Source organism: Pelodiscus sinensis, chromosome 5 (assembly GCF_049634645.1).
Source record: "Pelodiscus sinensis isolate JC-2024 chromosome 5, ASM4963464v1, whole genome shotgun sequence".
In the NCBI taxonomy this organism is placed as follows: domain Eukaryota; kingdom Metazoa; phylum Chordata; order Testudines; family Trionychidae; genus Pelodiscus; species Pelodiscus sinensis.
Window position 1 is genome coordinate 101,652,399 of NC_134715.1, and position 19,967 is coordinate 101,672,365.

General features: G+C 46.3%; 1 protein-coding gene across 1 annotated transcript in view; it reads left to right on the forward strand.

Moving 5' to 3' along the window:
* The window catches only part of SEL1L3 (SEL1L family member 3), a 65,579-nt gene extending 53,130 nt beyond the window's left edge, over positions 1-12,449 (forward strand). Inside the window, exons 22-24 of the mRNA XM_006138169.4 lie at positions 3,811-3,913; positions 4,008-4,080; positions 11,007-12,449. Coding sequence (XP_006138231.1) covers positions 3,811-3,913; positions 4,008-4,080; positions 11,007-11,149 — 319 coding nt within the window. The 3' untranslated portion in view covers positions 11,150-12,449. The remainder of the gene's footprint in view (positions 1-3,810; positions 3,914-4,007; positions 4,081-11,006) is intronic.
* The last annotated feature ends 7,518 nt before the right edge of the window (positions 12,450-19,967 follow it).

Consider the following 19,967-nt stretch of genomic DNA (forward strand, 5'->3'; position numbering starts at 1 on the left):
TGGCTCAGCTCATGTACTCTCTGGCAGTATTCCCACTAAGCTGCACGGTGGCACAGCTTCACAGATGATTAATCAGCCTAGTTTGTCAGCTCCTTTCACAGAGCCCTGAGCCACTGACTGGGCAGGGCTAATTAATTACCTGTGAATCTGTGCTGCCATGCAGCTTAGAGGGAACACTACTCTCCAAGCATGTCTACATTAGGAAATTATTTCAAAATAATAACTTCAGAAATAACTCTTTTGAAATAGCGTGTCCACGCTGCGGGAAAGCTTTGAAATTAATTTGAGGCAAGCTCCCTTAATGTAGAGGTGCTACTACCTCAACTTAGAGCCCCAGGAAGCACTGGGAAGTAATTACTTTGAATGACTCTGGAGAGTAGTTATTTCGAAATAGCAGCAGTGAAGCATCCACACTACTGCTACTTTGAAATAACTATTTGGAAATAAGCGTTATTCCTCGTGGAAAGCAGGAGTTATTATTTTGAAATAACCAGCCCCTTATTTCAAAATAGTAGACTGCTAGTGTGGGTGCTCCACTTGTTATTTCAAAATAACTCCCTAGTGTAGACCAGTGCTCCCACGTGAAACCAAAATCAAAGGTAGAAGATCTTCCCTTCACAGGTCTTGGGGTAATTTAGTAATAACGCCAAGGAGATACTGGAGACAATGAAGGATCTGAGATCTACTGCAGGTCATGTAGGTGTCCATCTAACTCAGAGGAGGAATTTGAGACCTTTCTTCAGGTGCCATGGAAAATGCCATTCCTCTTCTTCCTCATCATCTTATTATTCAGAAAGGCAATATTTTCAGCATCAGCAGCCTTCTTTTACATTGCCACAGCAGAGGAAGCATCTTATGCCACAAATGAAGGAAAAACAAATATCAGTTGCAACATCAAGTTCAAACCATCAGACCTCAAGTTTGACATGAGAACCAGAATCCTCAAATCAACTTGTAACCTCTCTTCAATCCTTGCTATCTTTTCCAACTTTTCTATTATGTCAGTACTCACAATTCCATCACATCAGACAGATGAATTCTGGAAATAGGGTATGTCTACACTACAGCGCTAATACGAACTAACTTAATTCAAATTAGTTAATTCGAACTAAGCTAATTCAAATTAGTGCATCTAAACCTAAAAACTAGTTCGAATTAGCATTTTGCTAATTCGAACTAGCATGTCCACATTGAGTGGACCCAGAACCAAGGTTAAGGATGGCCGGAAGCAGTGCTGGCAGGGCATCAGGTTAGGACTTAGAGTGTGGAGCTGCTGTCTCAGGTTAGCCAAGGGCTGTGCTTAAAGGGTCCCAACCCCCACCCCGGACAGACAGTTCTCAGGGGTTCCCCGCTTGCAAAGCAGTCCTGGCTTGGAGTGCCCTGAGTGCCCACACTTGGCACATCACAGCACTCGGCCATCAGACCGGCTGCACTTGCCGCAGGCTGCCATCCGGGGGGGGAGTGTCAATCAGGGGGCTGCAGGAGAGCTTCCACCCCGAGAAACCCGCAGAGTCACCCCAGTCTTCCCCATCGGGGGCTCGTACCCCATTCCTCCCTCACCTCCTTCCACTTACCCCTCGCTAGCCTCCCTTCCTGATGTACAAAATAAAGGACACATGTGTTCAAAAATAGAAACTCTCTTTATTGAACAAAACTCGGGGAGACTGGGAAAAGGAGGTGGGAGAGGGGAAGAGAGAGTGTGGGAGAGGGGAGGGCAACTAAAATGATCAGGGGTTTGGAACAGGTCCCATATGAAGAGAGGCTAAAGAGACTGGGACTTCTCAGCTTAGAAAAGAGGAGACTGAGGGGGGATATGATAGAGGTCTATAAAAGCATGAGTGGTGTAGAGAGGGTGCATAAAGAAAAGTTCTTCATTAGTTCTCATAATAGAAGGACTAGAGGACACTAAATGAAATGAATGGGTAGCAGGCTTCAAACTAATAACAGAAAGTTCTTCCCAAAGCAAATAGTCAACCTGTGGAACTCCTTGCTGCAGGAGGCTGTGAAGGCTAGAACTAGAACAGAGTTTAAAGAGAAGTGAGATCAAGTCATGGAGGTTGGGTCCATGGAGTGGTATTAGCCAGGGGGTAGAAATGGTGTCCCTGGCCTCTGTTTGTGGAAGGCTGGAGATGGATGGCACGAGACAAATGGCTTGGTCATTGTTTCGGTCCATCCCCTCCAGGGTCCCTAGTGTTGGCCACTGTCGGCAGACAGGCTACTGGGCTAGATGGACCTTTGGTCTGACCCAGTACGGCCGTTCTAAGCTCAGAGCTCAGGGTCGGGGGTCTCACTGGACCACCCTGATTTTCATGCAAACCTGCTCCTGGGTGGCCAGGCTGGCAGCTATCCTGCCCTAGACGGCCACTTTCCTGTGCCTAGAGCGGACATCGTGGATGAGGTCCACGATCTCTGCACTAGACCAGGCGGGTGCCCGCCTCTTGCGGACCCGGGAGCCGCCAGCCTGGTCCCGGGAAGAGGGGGAGGGCTAGGTGGGAGCGGGTAGCTGGTTCGTGCCGTGCCAGGTGCAGGGTCTGCTGGCTGGGTGCTGACAGGCTTGCACCTGGGACGGGCACCATAGCCAGCCCGTGCCCCTTTAAGGGCTCCGGGGCCGGGAGGGGGGAGACGAGTTTCCCTGGTGGTGCCCAGAGTGGCCACCAGGGAAAGCTGGGGAGGGCTACCCTCCCACTAGTTCGAATTAAATGGCTACACAGCCCTTAATTCAAACTACTTAATTCGAACTAGGCGCTAGTCCTCATGGAATGAGGTTTACTAGTTCAAATTAAGCGCTCCGCTAGTTCGAATTAAGTTTGAACTAGCGGTTTGTATGTGTAGCGCCTATCAAAGTTAATTCGAACTAACGTCTGTTAGTTCGAATTAACTTTGTAGTGTAGACATACCCTTGCTGAGTAGTTATGCCATTCAGTTTGATTCCTTCCCTCCACCCAGCTGTCCTGCCATTTCTCTCCCTATTTTGGGACTCCTCTGACAGGAGTGTGCTAAAATGAGAGTTCCATTCCTTATTGAAATCAAGAGCCATAGAAGGTGGCAAGGGAATTCAAAGGACAAGGTTTGACTCTAGATATTTTCTGATACCAAGCACAGACTGAAGGCATTGACTTATAGAGACTTAGTTTTCTTGACAACACAAAACAATTCCCATTCTGCCATCTAAATGAAGTAAAATATGTACTACAAGTTCACACGATAATCTGCAGCATTGTAGAACCATCTTACAGATAAATGAGGATGACCTAGATGTTAAGGCATAGAGTTATGAGACTGGGCATTATTCTCAGTTCTGCTACTGAGTAACTGTGCATCTTTGCATAAGTCATGTAGGGCCAGTGCTAGCAGTCTTACTCTTGGGCTACATCTACACTGCAGACTTCTTGCACAAGAAGCCTTTTTGCGCAAGAGTTTTTGCGCAAAAACTTCTTGTGCAAGAGCACGTCCACACCTCAAAGCGCATTACAAAAGTGATGTACTTTTGCGCAAGAGAGTATCCACACTGCATGGATGCTGTTGTGCAAGAAACCCCTTTGAAGCATCCACATGTGCCTTTTTGCGCAATAGCTGTAGCACAAAAGGGAGTTATGCCTCATAGAAGGAGATTTACCTACACCAGCAAAAGCCCTCTGTTCTGCCATTTTACTGTTGATTTACTTGCACAAAAGTGCATTTGAGGTGTGGATGCTCTGTAGGTTTTTGCGCAAAAACCTTGCAGTGTAGATAGTCGTGTAGTCCCATTGTTATAGAAGTACAAAACAGAAATATTAAATAGTCAGCATTACTTTTTATTTTTGTTTATAGGTGCTGGAGTCATAGTGATCAAGAATCAATTAATCCATGCTCCTTAGCTTTGTTTTATTTTTACTTAAGAATTTTCTGGAGTAACATTTTGCATTCTACTCTGGTATGTATTATTTAATTGTTACATTAATCAGTACAATTACAGCCAGTGCCCTGACTTTGTATTGATCTAATACTCACTTCTAAACTTATTGCAGGTCTACTTCATGGGAACCTTTCTTGTGTCAATATCGGTCGCATTTGCAGTGCAGTATTTTCAGTCTCTGCCTGGTAAGTATTTGCCATGGTCAGGTTGAAATTATCTACAAAATACTACAGTAAAACTCCAATTGTCTGGCATCCGATAGTCCGGCACCAACTGGAACCCGGAAATGCTCCAGCCAGCCGGACAACTTGAGCTGCTGTGAGCCCCATGGACGCTTTTGGCTGGTAAAGGGAAAGGGAGAAGAGGATTATACCTCTGTGATGGGTCTGCCGGGACCTGCAGTACATCCCACCGGTGGGTGGGCGGGGAATGGCGCAGCAAAGAGCGAACCCTCCGCCGTTTTGCAGGAAGGCCGGGAAAGCCCTGCGCAGCTGCCGAGAGTGTCCGGGAAGGGAGTGGGCTTCCCATCGCCCAAACTGCAGTAGTTATTGCTGAGCAGGGGGGTGAGGGGTGGCGCTGCAGGACCAACCCGGCAGCACCCCAGCTGCTCTGCTCCGCCACTTGTCTGCCGCTAGTCAGTTTCAGCAGCGGCAGCGGCAGACTTGAGGAAGTGACGGGGCGGAGCAGAGCAGCTGGGGTGCTGCCATGTGCCAAGCAGGGGGGTGAGGGGTGGCACAGCGGGACCAACCCGGCAGCACCCCAGCTGCTCTGCTCTGCCGCTTGTCCGCTGCTCATCAGTTTCAGCAGCGGCAGACTTGGGGAAGCGGTGGAGCAGAGCAGCTGGGATGCAAAATGGCGGAGGGTTTGCTCCTCACTGTGCCATTCCCCACCCACTCCCTGGATGCAGTACGGGTACCAGCAGACCCGTGTCAGCCCTCTGCTGGAGTACCTCCCGATACTCCAGCATATCCGATAATCCAGCACCACCTAGGTCCCCAAGATGCCGGATTATCAGAAGTCTACTGTATATATAAAATAGGGAACATTGAAAATATAACAGACATTCCAGATTAGGTGCCAACATGCAGTTCATATATAATTTAAAGCAAGAAATGTCTTACAAATTCAGTCTCATCTCACAAGGCCTGCAAATCCTTAATTGCAGGAGCAGATCTGATTTACACAAGTAGTCCCGTTGCCTTCAGAACATCATTGCATGAATAAGAGTGTGCTGACTCAGGCCTAAAGTGCAGAATAATATTTTGCACCAGGCCTGTAATTTGAAATTGTGTATTGATATTTGCTATTTCCCTCTCCTCCAGAACAATTCACCAATCTCTCACCAATTCTAACCAAATGTGTTGTGATTAGAGGAGCTGAAAATCCTTCTTAGTATGTTGGATAACATTGTAGTGCTCTGTTTTATGCGAACGTCCTAAGGAGCTTACTGTTTTTTACATTTTCACTGATAAAGCTATACCATAAATCTATGAATAGACATACAAGTAAACTAATGGTTTTTGTTCCTAAGATCTTGGTTATTTTCAATATAATTAATGGACAGGTTGAACCTCTTTGGTCTAGCATCTTCTGGATATGACCGGTTCCAAATCAGGGAATTTTCCAGACCATGGGAGGTCAATATTATCTAGCAGCATTATCAATACTTCCACTGCTTATTAGGCTGTTGGAGGACATTTAGGAGGAAGTTAGAGCTAAATAACAGCACAGAACACTGAGAGGTAGGACTGGTGGCTGTAAACAAACTTTATGGGATTGCGGGAAACCTGGCCACACCCATGAAAAGTGGACATCTGGCTAACTAAAATCATTCCAGACAACAGATGTTTCCAGATCAGAGTGTTCGGGACTAGAGAGGTTCAACCTGTAGCTTGAAAACTGTTGCTTCCTTCTGTTTGGACTGATTGTCCCAGAAATGGGGGGAAAAAGCTACTAATTAGAGAGCCCATCTCTCTTTCAGTGCATGATTATCCCTTACTATACTTTTTCTGGTGTTTTTTTGCATCCAGGTTTCAAATGCTTTAAGTCATCCATTTCTATCACTTCTCTTAGAAAAATATTACCCACTACACCTCACTATTATGCTGTTTTTCCTAATATCCAGCCTAAGCTTTTTATTCTGGATTTTTATCCTCCTAATCCAGTCTGAAATTTCATATTTCTAGTTATACTCAGTGTACCATCCTAATTGTGTAACTTGTCTTCATTCTTAATGTTCACACCATTCAGATATTTATCCTGGCTCTTTGTAGTCATCACTTATCCAAGTAATGCATATTTGGCTCCCACAATCCTACATTACAGATTGCTCTTTCCAGCCCATGAACAATTCTTTTCATCAACTCTGTACTCCATTCTCTTCTTGAAACACAGACAACAAAATCTTGTCTGCTGTTTGCATCTGTAAATCACACTGTCAAAATATAACAATTAACTAGAATAATGAGTATAAAAGAAACAAAAAATGAAACAGACAGTTAGGTACTGTCCATTTCAAATGTCCTATGCTAAGAAAATATTTGTATATAACTAGATTTGGGTTAAGCAGCTATGAGAGAAATTTTTAACCTATCCTTAAAATAAAGGTTCAAAGAAGTAATTAGCATCACAGGAGAGGTTATGCTTTTCACTTTTTTTTTTGGTTACCATTTGGGTTAAGTCTTTCTGACAGGTTTGACCATCACTTTAGTTACTGAAGTGTAAATGAAACCTGGTGCAGGTGACTAATTTAAATCTATTAGTAAGGCAGTGGTTATGAAGATTGCTAGTAGAACATTAATTTAGAGATAACTAGAAGGAGTAGATTATTTCCTTTTATAGCCCTTATCCCTCTCACCTTGTGAATAGTCAGACTAATGAGTTTATGACTTCAGGTGATTGTTGCCACTAGATTCAGTGGTTGTATTCTGCACCCTTAGGGTATGTCTACACTACAGCACTAATTCAAATTAACTTAGTTAATTCGAACTAAGCTAATTCAAACTAGTGCATCTAGACTTAAAATCTAGTTCAAATTAGCTTTTTGCTAATTCAAACTAGCATGTCCACATTGAGTGGACCCTGAACCGAGGTTAAGGATGGCCGGAAGCAGTGCCGGCAGGGCATCAGATTAGCACTTAGAGCGTGGAGCTGCTGTCTCAGGCTAGCCGAGGGCTGTGCTTAAAGGGTCCCGACCTCCACCCCGGACAGACAGTTCTCAGGGGTTCCCCACTTGCAGAGCAGTCCTGGCTTGGAGTGCCCTGAATGCCCACACTCGGCACATCACAGCACTCGGCCATCAGCCCGGCTGCACTTGCCACAGGCTGCCATCCGGGGGGAGGGTGTCAATTGGGGGGCTGCAGGAGAGGAGCCTGCAGAGCCACCCCAGTCCTCCCTATCGAGGGCTCATACCCCATTCCTCCCTCACCTCCTTCCACTTACCCCTCCCTAAACCTCCTTCCTGATGTACAAAATAAAGGACACATGTGTTCAAAAATAGAAACTCTTTGTTGAACAAAACTTGGAGAGACTGGGAAAAGGAGGTGGGAGAGGGGAAGAGAGAGGGTGGGAGAGGGGAGGGCAACTAAAATGTTCAGGGGTTTGGAACAGGTCCCATATGAAGAGAGGCTAAAGAGACTGGGACTTCTCAGCTTAGATTTTAGATGATTTTAGAAAAGAGGAGACTGAGGGGGCATATGATAGAGGTCTATAAAAGCATGAGTGGTGTGGAGAGGGTGCATAAAGAAAATGTTTTCATTAGTTCCCATAATAAAAGGACTAGAGAACACTAAATGAAACGAATGGGTAGCAGGCTTCAAACTAACAACAGAAAATTCTTCTTCCCAAAGCAAATAGTCAACCTGTGGAACTCCTTGCTGCAGAAGGCTGTGAAGGCTAGAACTATAGCAGAATTTAAAGAGAAGTTAGATAAATTCATGGAGGCTGGGTCCATGGAGTGCTATTAGCCAGGGGATAGAAATGGTGTCCCTGGCCTCTGTTTAGGAAGGCTGGAGATGGATGGCACGAGACAAATGGCTTGGTTATTGTCTTCGGTCCATCCCCTCTGGGGTAGCTGGTGTTGGCCGCTTTCGGCAGGCAGGCTACTGGGCTAGATGGACCTTTGGTCTGACCCAGTACGGCCATTCTAAGCTCAGGGCTCAGGGTCGGTGGTCTCACTGGACCACCTTGATTTTCATGCACACCTGCTCCTAGGTGGCCAGGTTGGCAGCTATCCTGCCCTAGATGGCCACTTTCCTGTGCTTAGTGTGGAGGTCGTGGATGAGGTCCACGATGTCCGCACTAGACCAGGTGAGCGCCCGCCTCTTGCGGCCCCGGGCAGGCTCCTGGGAGCTGCCAGCCTGGTCCTGGGAAGAGGTAGAGGGCTGGGTGGCAGCGGGTGTCTGGCTCGTGCCGTGCCAGGTGCAGGGTCTGCTGGCTGGGTGCTGGCAGGCTTGCACCTGGCACGGGCACCGTAGCCAGCCTGTGCCCCTTTAAGGGCTCCGGGGCCGGGAGGGGGGCAGAATAGTTTCCCTGGTGGTGCCCAGAGTGGCCATAAGGGAAAGCGGGGGAGGGCTAGCCTCCCACTAGTTTGAATTAAGTGGCTACACAGCCCTTAATTCGAACTACTTAATTCGAACTAGGCGTTAGTCCTCGTAGAATGAGGTTTACTTAGTTCGAATTAAGCACTCCGCCAGTTCGAATTAAGTTCGAACTAGCGGTTTGTATGTGTAGTGCCTATCAAAGTTAATTCGAACTAACTTTTGTTAGTTCGAATTAACTTTGTAGTGTAGACATACCCTTACTGAGTTCCACCAAATGTGTGGGCAGCAGACCCAGTTGGTCTTCCCTGATTCCATGCCTAGGGCTGCCAGCTTTCCAACAAGATCTGCATTGCTGTGAGTGGAATCTGGTCCATATGTCTGGAAAAGTTGTCAACCCTACTATGTCACTCAGGCCCAGAGTAATATTTACTGGGGAGCAACTCTGATTTACACCAGTAAGCAAAAGCTCATATTTATACTAGTGCAGAATCAGTCATAGGAGGGGAAGAGTGGGTCAGAATGGATCAAACAGAAGAGCCTGCCCATTGCTCCCTTTTTAATGGCAAGAAGTAGAGATTCAGTGTTAGGGCCACATATAAGCCCTTAGTTTCCTATAATTTTTTTACTGTTTAAAGGAATATTACACACACAAAAAACACTGTCCACGAGGAAAAGTGCTCATGATGTGCAATAGATAATAAGTCTTCAGTCAAAGCTGAAGAGCACAATCAGCCACAAATAAAAAAGGAGAGCAAAGGAAGGCATGCATCTAAGGACAAGACAGTTTATCATCAAACTGTGGAAGAAATATGGACAAATTATGGAAAGAGCGTTTCCATTCTATTGTAGTTTCTTGCAAACTTAAAAATGTTATCTTCTAATCTTCATAGAATAGCGGTATAGTGTTATTACAGTGACAAAATAAAGTAAAACCAGTTATTAAGGCTATGTCTACACTATGTGGTCAACGGGGGTGTGAACTGCAAAGTACACCAAAATGTTGCACACTAACTGGCCTCTGTGGACATAGAGGGTTCATCTACACTGCACCCTTAACTCTAAATAAACTATACAATTTGAGCTATGCAAATTGTGTATCTTATTTCGAGTTAATTTCAAAGTAGCTTATTTCATAATTTGGCGCAGTCTACAGTGCCAAATTTTGAAATGAACCGCTATTCCAAAACATCTCTTAATCCTCATGGAATGAGGTTTACAGGGACATCAAATAGCGCTCCCATTATTTTAAAAGATATTTTGAAATAACGGGAGCGCTGTCAAGACACTTTTTGGGGATACAGAAGTATCTTGAAATAACGCCACAATGTAGATGTACCCTGATAGTGCAACCTAAAAGATGCCTAGTTCACATCAATGTAGTCTTTTAATTTGCATTAGCAGTGTCTAAGAAGTGGGTTGTGCCCACGAAAGCTCATGATACTATCTACATTGATTGTTAATCTCTAAGGTGCTGCAGGACCATTCATTATTTAAGTTCTTTCAGTTACAGACTAACATGGCTATCCCTCTAAGGGTATGTCTACACTACCCCGCTAGTTTGAACTAGCGGGGTAATGTAGGCATACCGCACTTGCAAATGAAGCCCGGGATTTGAATTTCCCAGGCTTCATTTGCATAAACTGGGTGCTGCTATTTTTAAATCCCTGCTCGTTCGAACCCCGTACCGCGCAGCTACACGCGGCACGAACTAGGTAGTTCGGACTAGGCGTCCTAGTCCGAACTACCTAGTTCATGCCGCGTGTAGCCGCGCGGCACGGGGTTCGAATGAGCAGGGATTTAAAAATGGCGGCACCCAGTTTATGCAAATGAAGCCCGGGAAATTCAAATCCCGGGCTTCATTTGCAAGTGCGGTATGCCTACATTACCCTCCTAGTTTGAACTAGGAGGGTAGTGTAGACATACCCTCAGACCTTCAATACTTCAATGTGTTCTGCAGTTCATACCCCCATCATCCATGCTACAGCACAATGTAGACTAGCCCTATGTCAGTGTTTCTTAAACTGGTCTGTGGACCCACTCTGAGAAAGCTGCTACTGGGTCACTCCGGTTTGTTTACTTACTGGCTCCTATTCACTGCAGTTTGCTGTTTGCAACCAAGGGAAGCCGTGGGAATCATTGTGACCCGGGCCTAGTTAGGATTTGAAAAATCTCCATGAACAGTTTAGATACAAGTTAAGTTTTGGAAAACAGTCCCTTATAATCACATATTTCCTTTATTAAAATACAATTTACTGAATCATTAAGAAATAATACTTACAACATATATAAAATATTCACAAATACATTATAGACTTAATTTTAAAAGCCCTGTTTTTTATTACCAGCTGCAACCGATGTAATTTAGGGGCCATTTTAATCCATACCACAAAGGTTCACAGTTAAAGTTATTGTGGGCTACTTTAATTTTGACATTCCCTAATTTTTGAATGTTTGATTTTTCTTTCCTGCACTTTTATTTATATGCTTGTATGGGAGACAGATATGTACATGGATACTGCATCTACAATACTACATTTCAATATTTATTCTGTCTTTCTTTTTTTCTACAGCCAATGATTCTCATGCACCAAGGCTAGAACAGTCTCCAGATGTACAGTCTTCCACTGAAAACATTAGTGACACTAGATCAACAGAGCAAGAAGAATCTACTCTTACGAACAATTTAGCTCAGCATCCCCATTTAATCAGCTGATGTATAATTCTCCTAAAGAGCGGAATTCCAAAGCAAACATTAGGAAGGCATGGTTTTGAGCAGTCACAAAGCTAAGAGTTCACGACTGCATAGAATTGTATTAACAATGCACATTGTGGGCTATATCCTGCTCTTAGTTACACCTGGGCAAACACTGGCTGTGTCTAGACTACAAAGAAAAGCTGGAAAAAAATATGCAAATTGCAGTTTGCAATTTGCATATCTTTTTCTGCTTTTCTTCCAAAAGCCTTTTCTGACATTTGGCCCGTCTACACAGGGCCAAATGTCAGGAAAAAAGCCTCTTTCACAACATCCCTCCTTCCTCATAGAATGAGGTTTACAGGGATGCTGAAAAAACATGTCTGCTTTTCTGATTTTTTTTTTTTTCAGAAAAGCAGACATGTTCCTTGGACATAGCAGAGCTTTTCCAGGATACCTTTGATATCCCAGAAAAACTCTGCAGTCTAGATATACCCATACTGATCTAGTCTATCATAAAAAGCTGAAGAAATTTTTAGAAACCCAAACCAAGAATACATGTGGTGGATGCATTGTATGGTTTCATTTTCGATAGAATTAGGGGGAAAAAATAGGGGTCAAATCCTGATCCCACCGAAGTCCGTTGCAAAATTCCCATTTTCTTCATTATGGCTAAGATTTCACTCATGGTATCTATTATTTTACTAAACAGCATTTGCCCACACTAACATGCAAGGCTAAATTTTCTATAGCCCTGTTCCTGGAGGCCTAGCAGCCAGTCTTGTGTTTGCTTTGAATTTATGGGGTAGCTGCACAAGAGCAACTGAGTATAGGAGCAGCTTCTGTTACCAAATTAAAAAAAAATAGTGGAATTATCACACTAAATTAGTGAATAGCTTCTTCTCACATTCTTATCTGGGTAACATGGGAAGGGATTTCTCTCCAGTTTTTCAGTGTATCTTAAATTGTCCTTGAACTAAATTGCTGACTAGGTGTCATTTTCATTAATTAATGTGCTTATACATCACTTGGGGTCTTTGATTCCATGTCTAGAGGTCCAATAGGCTATAGTAATACATGCTAGTTAGGACAGTCAGGACAACAGGATGTAATTATGCAGAGCATAGATCTCATCTGCCTGATTTTAAAGCTATACCAAGTGAGTGGATGTAGGAATGACAGGCTGTGTGTATTCAGCAGGTGTATATGCATAAAATCATACAGATCAGATGTAATTGTTTCCATCTATGCATTGTGGGTTAAATCTACTTTCTTTGCACTATTTTATTTACAAGTGTAAATAAAATTATTTTTCTATTGCTGAATGTCTTGCTTATTTGCCTTTTTCTCTTCCATAACAAAGAGGATAGCTCCTCACAAATCTTTTGGTCACTAATTGGCCTGAAAGGATATAATCTCTGAAGGTAATCTCATCACACTGAGATAAAGCTATGTCCCACTATTTGTAGCATGGTCAGAAAAGCTCAGCAGCAAAAGGGGTTGTTCCCCTCTGGAAAATTGTGACTCTTCAGTGCAAAAAAACCCCCCAAAAGCTACAAGAAGCCAATACATTGTCAGACTTTTCAGGTTTGATATTCTGACCAAAAAATTTTGAAAATTTTCTAGAAAAGCAGAAATTGTCAGTGAAAATTTTCATTTAGTCAAAAACCCAATGTGGTGTCCTTTTTTGGCTCATCCTCACTGTTCAATTCAGCAACATAATCACAGCATCCATTATTAGCATGAACTATTTTTAGCAAAGTAGTTAGTTTCAGTAATAAAAACTTGAATGGTAGAGTAGCTTGATTGCTTGTAACATTGTACATTGTGGCTGAAAAGCTAGTTAGCTGGGGCCTGGTTCACAAGAACCTTTTACAGTGCTCTAACAAAATAGAGAGGCTTTAAAGTCAGCATAAATTAAATGTAAATGCAAAGGGCAAGTTTTGTATCTAGCTAGACATTGGTGTCAAACTAAATATTAATTGGCCCATTTGATTAAAGTAGTACAGTAATTATCATCACATTACAAACAAGAACCTGACAACACTGCAAAGCGTTAGAGACTTGATTTGCCAAACTACGTGCAGAATTGTGCATCTAATTTGAACATAGTTACAACAAAAGGGTAAGCAAATGGGCGTCTGTATCTTCAAATGGCCAGTTAGTCATAGCTAATAATACTGATAACGTTGATATACATGTCTGAGAACTTTGATAAAAGGGATTGTTGCCTAATGAATAGGGCACAGGGCTGGGACTCAGGAGGCATGGTTTTAATTCCTGTCTCTGCTGCTGACCTACTGTGTGACCCTGGACAAGTCATGTGCCTCATTTTCCCCACTGTAACATGGAGATAATCATACTGGCCCCTTTGTAAAGAGCTTTGCGCTCTAAGGATAAAAACTGCTAAATAAGGAATAGGGATTACTATTCTTCTAAGCAGAAACATGGACAATTATATCTAATTTATAGATGGGAAAACAGAAATACAGAGAAGTTAAGACCCAAATTTACAGAAATAAAGTTAGTTGTAGTCAATGGATACTGCAGATGCTCACCATCTCTGCAAAATGTGCCACAAATATCTCAAATCAGAGACCTCAAATTAGTGGACATGCTGAAAATTCAGTCATGTGAATTAGCAAGGGTCACAGGGTGAGTTGGTGGCAGGACAAATATGGATTCAGGTGTTCTTAGTGGGCCTAGCCCCTGGACTGTGTTATCTCTTAATTTGTATAGTGATGAACATTAAGTATACAATTCTGCATGTGTATTAGAGTGTAGCTACACATAAGCATACATAAAACTAGTCCCAACCATGCTAACACTTTTATATGTTTATATTTGACATTATAGAAAGTTCATATAGAGGTATTGAGGGGTGCCTTATCCCAGGAGGCCCCTCGGGTCTAGCCCCTTTAAGGGCAGGGCTCATCCTTACTCCAAAGCCAAACCTTAAGGCCCCTGTCCCCCCACTCAGAGTTACCCCAGCCTAGCGGCCTGCATCCACATACCAGTCCGTTAGCAACAATATGGCCCCAAGGCCTACTCCACTGGTGAGTCCTGTCTTTTAGGGACAATACAACTCAGAGGCCTAGTTCAGAGGTAGGTCACCTCTATCAGAGACAATATGGCCCAGAGGGCTAGTCCTTAGGGGAGTCCCCACACACCTATTGCACTGATTGGATGAGAGATGGGGAGGTAGGGGGACCCAGGCCCTCCCACTCAACTGGGTCCCAGCCCAGGGCCCTGCTGGTGGTGGATCAATCCACTGCCTGTTCAGCAGGGACTCCTACCATAACATGCTGAGCACCTGGAGAACAATTTCCCACCCAGGGCTACTTCCTACCGTCTCTGGCTCAGCACTCTCTCTCGTTGTGTTGCTCAAGGGTATTGTCCCTTCAGACAATCTCCCTGGCCACAGCTGCTGCTGGAAACTCTGGACGCCTTCATTCCCCTGGATCTGGTGTTCCCTCCATGCTTCCTCCTCCTTCTTTTGCAGTCCTCCCCAACTGAGTGTCTCCAGAGGCTTTTATATCCTTCCTCCCCTGGGAGCATGCCCAGCAGGGCTATGGGGGTGGGGCCATTTCAGCCATCTGGACCAAAGCAACTCCCTGCTTCTCAGTGCGGGGTTGATATACCCCCCCACAATAGGAAACATTTCTTACGATTTTTGTGGTACTGTTGATGTCCAGACCATTTTATAAGCATGTGAGAAGACACAGAGCAATCCCCGTAAGACTTGCGTTCTAAAGGAACGACTGTGACAATTTACACCAATTGTGGATCAGCTCCTACACTGAACAAAGTACCATTCAACAATACGAAGTAGGGCTGTACATATATTGTGATTTTGAAAGTGTGTTTTTGTGGAGCTATGCACCTAGGAACAGATGACAATGGGGAATGTTCCGCTTTTGGTGCCTGAATCCAAAATTTGCATCCTCAGTACTCCCCTGCAACTGCTGCCTACATCACCCAGGCATCTATGCTTTTGCCAGCAAAGTTCCTTGGGACCTACATTTCTGCTGGTGCACATGCCCCCACCCTCAGTCCTGCCGTCAACTTAGCTCAGTGCTTAACTCACATCTAAGCCCCAGCCTGCTGGGCCTGATCTGGTTGACATGTTCAGCAGCAGCTTTAGCCTCCAATATTCAATGGAACAGGGAGTGGAATCCAGACACAGTGAGGACAGATTCTTCCTAAAAGTGTGTGTGGGGGGGGGGGGGGGGAGGAAGGCCTTTCCCTCACCCCTCTTTTTTCCCTGAGGCCCTGCCCCCCTCAAACTGGAGCTGGTCTGGGGAGCCCAAACCCTTTCACTTGCCTGGACTGGGGAGCCCAAGAGCACCCCCTGGCTCATATTCCCACCCCCTGGACACTCTACCTTAGGCAGGTGGAAGATCAGCAGATCCCACAGTTGCCATGTGCCTTTTATCCCAATCAACTTCCAGCCTGGCCTAGGGGCAGGGCGTAGGGAGCCAGAGATGCAGCCATGCCATAGGTATAAGCCACCCAGTAGCGATGGGAAGCTGTGGACCCTCCATCTGCCTGGGAAGAGGACCAGGGGATGGGGACACAATTCAGGGACTGCTTTGGGGGCTTCCCGCACTCTGGACAGGGGGAGGGTCCACATGTGAAGGGTCCTGGCTTCCCACCACTGCATTGGCTCCTCAGACACTCTTATCTCGGTTAGGCTCCAGCTGATGGCTTGGGCAGGGCCTTGGTGGGAAGAAGAGAGATAGGGGTCCAGGCAATGGATGAACCAGACCTGCCCATCCTCATTCAAAAATGGGAGGGCCATGGTTTCTTGGCTCCCTGTATTCTGGCACCTCTGCCCAGGTCTCCCCCATCCTGGGGTGAATGTGCTAACCACTGCGCTCGCTGGTAAAAGGGGCTTCTTCTTCGAGTGGCCCTGTGGATGCTCCACTCCTGGTGTTGGGTCCCGTCCTGGCGCTGCGAATTGGAAAGCTATCAGAGCCGTGGTCTGCTGGACCGCGCATGTGCGGCTGCTTTTGGCAGCGTTCGCGCCGTTGATCTATTGCGCACGGTCCAGCCCTACTCAGTTCCTCTCATCCGCCCCCAGTCACGGACGGAGCTCCCTTTCTGTCTCTTTCATTTTAGTCAACTCCTGCCACGGGCTTCTTAACAATTGTAAATAGTTCAGAGCTGTTCATCAGTTACTTCTTTCTTCATCAGTTTCATTTTGTATGTGTATATATATATATCAAAATTTCCTCACAAGTTCGGACGAGCCATTGCGGCTAGCCGCAACACCAAAAAGGAAAAGAAAGCGGAGGACAGACGGCAGTGAGAGAACAGTTGATCAATTTCTCCCGGATACACTCAGCAATGCCTGCGCCCCCAGGTTTTAAAAAGTGCTCCATCTGTTGGGAAGCCATGCCAGCTTCTGACGGACATGATTCCTGCATTAGGTGCTTGGGTGAGACACATGTCTCCCAAAAATGCACCCATTGTACCAAATTAACCACAAGGGCACGGAAGGACCGAGACATGCATCTCAAAATGATCATGTTTGGAAAGGCTCTGGAGCCTGATGCCATTCCTGCCTTGCAGACAGAGAAGCATAAGTGGTGGGCAACGTCTCCTGGGACGACCGTAACTAAGAAAACTAAGGCGTCCCCAGCACGATCCTTCCCGCCTACCAGCAAGGCAAGATGCCTTGAAAAATCATCTGGAGCTCCTATCCCATGGCATCAACTGGCTTTCAGGGCAAAGAGATCGCCTGAGCTGGAGCCGACAGTCCGAGCCGCATCGGCTCCAGCAGCAGCACGAAAGCCGGCACCGCTAACGGCTGCTCAAGCGGTGCTGGCTGAGGGGGGCTTAGCTCCTCCGGCACCGAATGCTCAAGCCTCTCTGCCTGCACCTCCTGCTCCACCGGCACCGCACATTATACCGGCACCGGGTGCATCATCGGCACCCTCAACACTGCCCCCGTGTGGAGTCTCCTCAGCACCGTAGCCACGCTCAGCCCCAAACTCTCCAATGGCTTATGAAATTGACAAAGCTTCACTGCCTAGCAAAGCCTTAGCAAAGGAAACTTACAAGGCATTGTCTCCATCTCCTACCTTTTCTCCAGGGCCATCTCCTTCTCCACCAAGGCACCGACGGCACCTAGACTACAGTGCCTCTCCTATCTTTCAAACACACAGACGACCCACCTATAGAGACACCGTCTATATAGAAGCGTGGTGCACTCTGTCGCGCTCTCGCTCATCCAGGCGGTCACCAAGCTGTAGATCATCTAGACCAGTGGTCCCCAACGTTTTGGGGCTGCCGGGCGCCTGGGGGCGGAGCCACTCACGCGCTGCGCGTACGGGGGCGAGGCCGCTCACAGGCCACGTGACTGGGGGCGGGGCCAAGCATGCGCCGCACGCCCGAGGTCGGCACCGGCATGTGTCGCGATCCCGGGCAGGGGCTGCCCAGGTTCAGCGCGGCGCCCCTGGGGGCAGGGCCAAAGCCAGGGCCAGCGCCAGGGCCGGCAAGGGCATGTGCGGCGCACCTGGGGGCGGGGTTCAGGGTCGGCACCAGCACGCGCAGCGCACCCGGGGCCGGGGCCGGCCATGCGCCCAGGGCTGGCACCTGCCGCACGCCCGGGGGCGGGGCCAGCCCAGATTGCTCTGCGGGCGCATGTAAAGGGCCCGGCGGGCGCCATGGCGCCCGCGGGCACCGGGTTGGGGACCACGGATCTAGACTATCACCCAGGCGTGTCTACTATGTCCGCAGTGCACGATCTTCACGATACTCTTCCCCAGCACGTTCAGAAGAATATTGTAGGCACTACTATACGGCTGACTATAATCATCTCCACCATGGGCACACTGCTTTATCTTACAAGGGGTCTTCATGTTCACACCGATCACGCAGTGTGCAATACTTACCCGAGCACTCACAGCAGACACATTAGCCACCTCCGTCGAAAAGTCCAACCGTCCATTACGAACAATCAGAACCAGAAGAAGGCCAATTGTCCGAAGCAGAAGATCTTCACCCAGGCATTTCCCCAACTGAGTGTTCCTCTTCTTCCCCGGATGAGGCAATGATTCCTGGTGACAGTTCTCCACCGGATGACCTGAAACAGTTTCAGGACCTGTTCAAAAGAGTGGCAAACACACAACAAATACAATTAGCAGACATTCCCATTAAGCAACATTGTCTCTTCAAGAATTTTCAAAAACAACAGCGAGTAAAGATCACCCTTCCCCATTGATGAAGCAATTATGGAAGTTGCAGATGAAATATGGCAGACCCCTACATCGGTTGCACCAACAAGTAAAAAGGTTGACAGGAAATATTTTGTGCCCGCTAAAGGTTTGGATTTCCTGTTCAATCATCCATGTAGTTGACGTGGCGCAACACAGAGCTAAAGCACCTCAATATAAGAACACATTGCCAGATAAAGAAAATAAAAAATTAGATATCTTCAGCAGGAAAGTTTACTTTTCTGCTATGTTGTTATTACGTATTGCAAATTATATGGCCCATCTTGCAAACCACAATTTTGACAACTATTCGAAGTTTGCTGAGTTACTACAACACCTTCCAGATACTAAGAAACCCTTATTGAAGGCCATAGTCCAGGAGGGATATGTGTCCTGTAATACCACTTTACAGATGGCCATGGATGTAGCAGACACAGCCGCATGAGCTACAGCTACGGGAGTCGCTGTGAGACGCTCTTCCTGGTTGTCTTCTGCAGGCACCCCGCGAGACCTTCAAAATAAAGTTGAAGATCTACCCTTCAATAAGAACAAACTTTTTGCAGCCAATACTGACGAGGTTCTCCGTTCTGGAGAGGACTCCCGCACCACTTTACGTACATTAGGGATGTACACACCTCCTTATAGGCGCAAACGTTACTACCCCTATCAACAGAGGTATGACTACATGTTTAATAAACAACTAATACACGCCCAGGAAAACCAGCGCTTCCGTCAGCATCCTCAACGCAAATGACCTCAGGCAAGCAGTTGGTCCAACCAACCTGCAGCAAAGCAACAAATTTGACTTCCATGTCGAGGATGCAAGCACGACTCTCATATTCAATGTACGCCAAAACCTAGTCCACTCTTTTCACCATCAGCTGAAGCCATACCATCACCATTGGTCCAATATCACCTCAGACAAGTGGGTACTGGAAGTAGTACTGTCTGGTCTCTCCATCCCCTTCGTCTCCATTCCCCCAACTATCCCACCTCCCCCGTCCCTTTTCAGGGACCCCTCTCACGAGCACCCATTGAAACAAGAAGTTCAGCACCTTCTGACCATCGGCGCAATAGAGAAGGTGCCAAAACAGTATTAGGAAAAAGGATTCTATTCCCGATACTTCCTCATCCCAAAAAAGACAGGAGGATGGAGACCTATTTTAGACCTACGCAAGTTAAATCGCTACCTCTGGAAAAATCGCTTCAGGATGGTGACCTTAAATACTATCATTCCGTCATTGAACAAGGGAGACTGGTTTGCAGTCCTCGACCTGCAGGACGCCTACTTCCACATCACAATCCATGTGGCACACAGGCGTTTTCTCCGTTTCCAACTAGGGGAAGAGCATTTTCAGTACAGGGTACTGCCGTTTGGTCTGGCATGTGCAACCAGGGTCTTCACCAAAACCCTAGCAGTAGAGGCAGCCCACTTGCGTGGAGTAGGAGTAACAATTTTTCCCTACTTGGACAACTGCCTCGTCAGAGGCCAAACATGCGCAGAGGCGAGACAAATGGTAGCAATAACCTCTCGAACCCTAGCTTCTCTGGGTCTCCTCATAAATTCGTAGAAGTCTTCACCAGAGCCAATTCAGGACTTGATTTTTATAGGGGCAAGA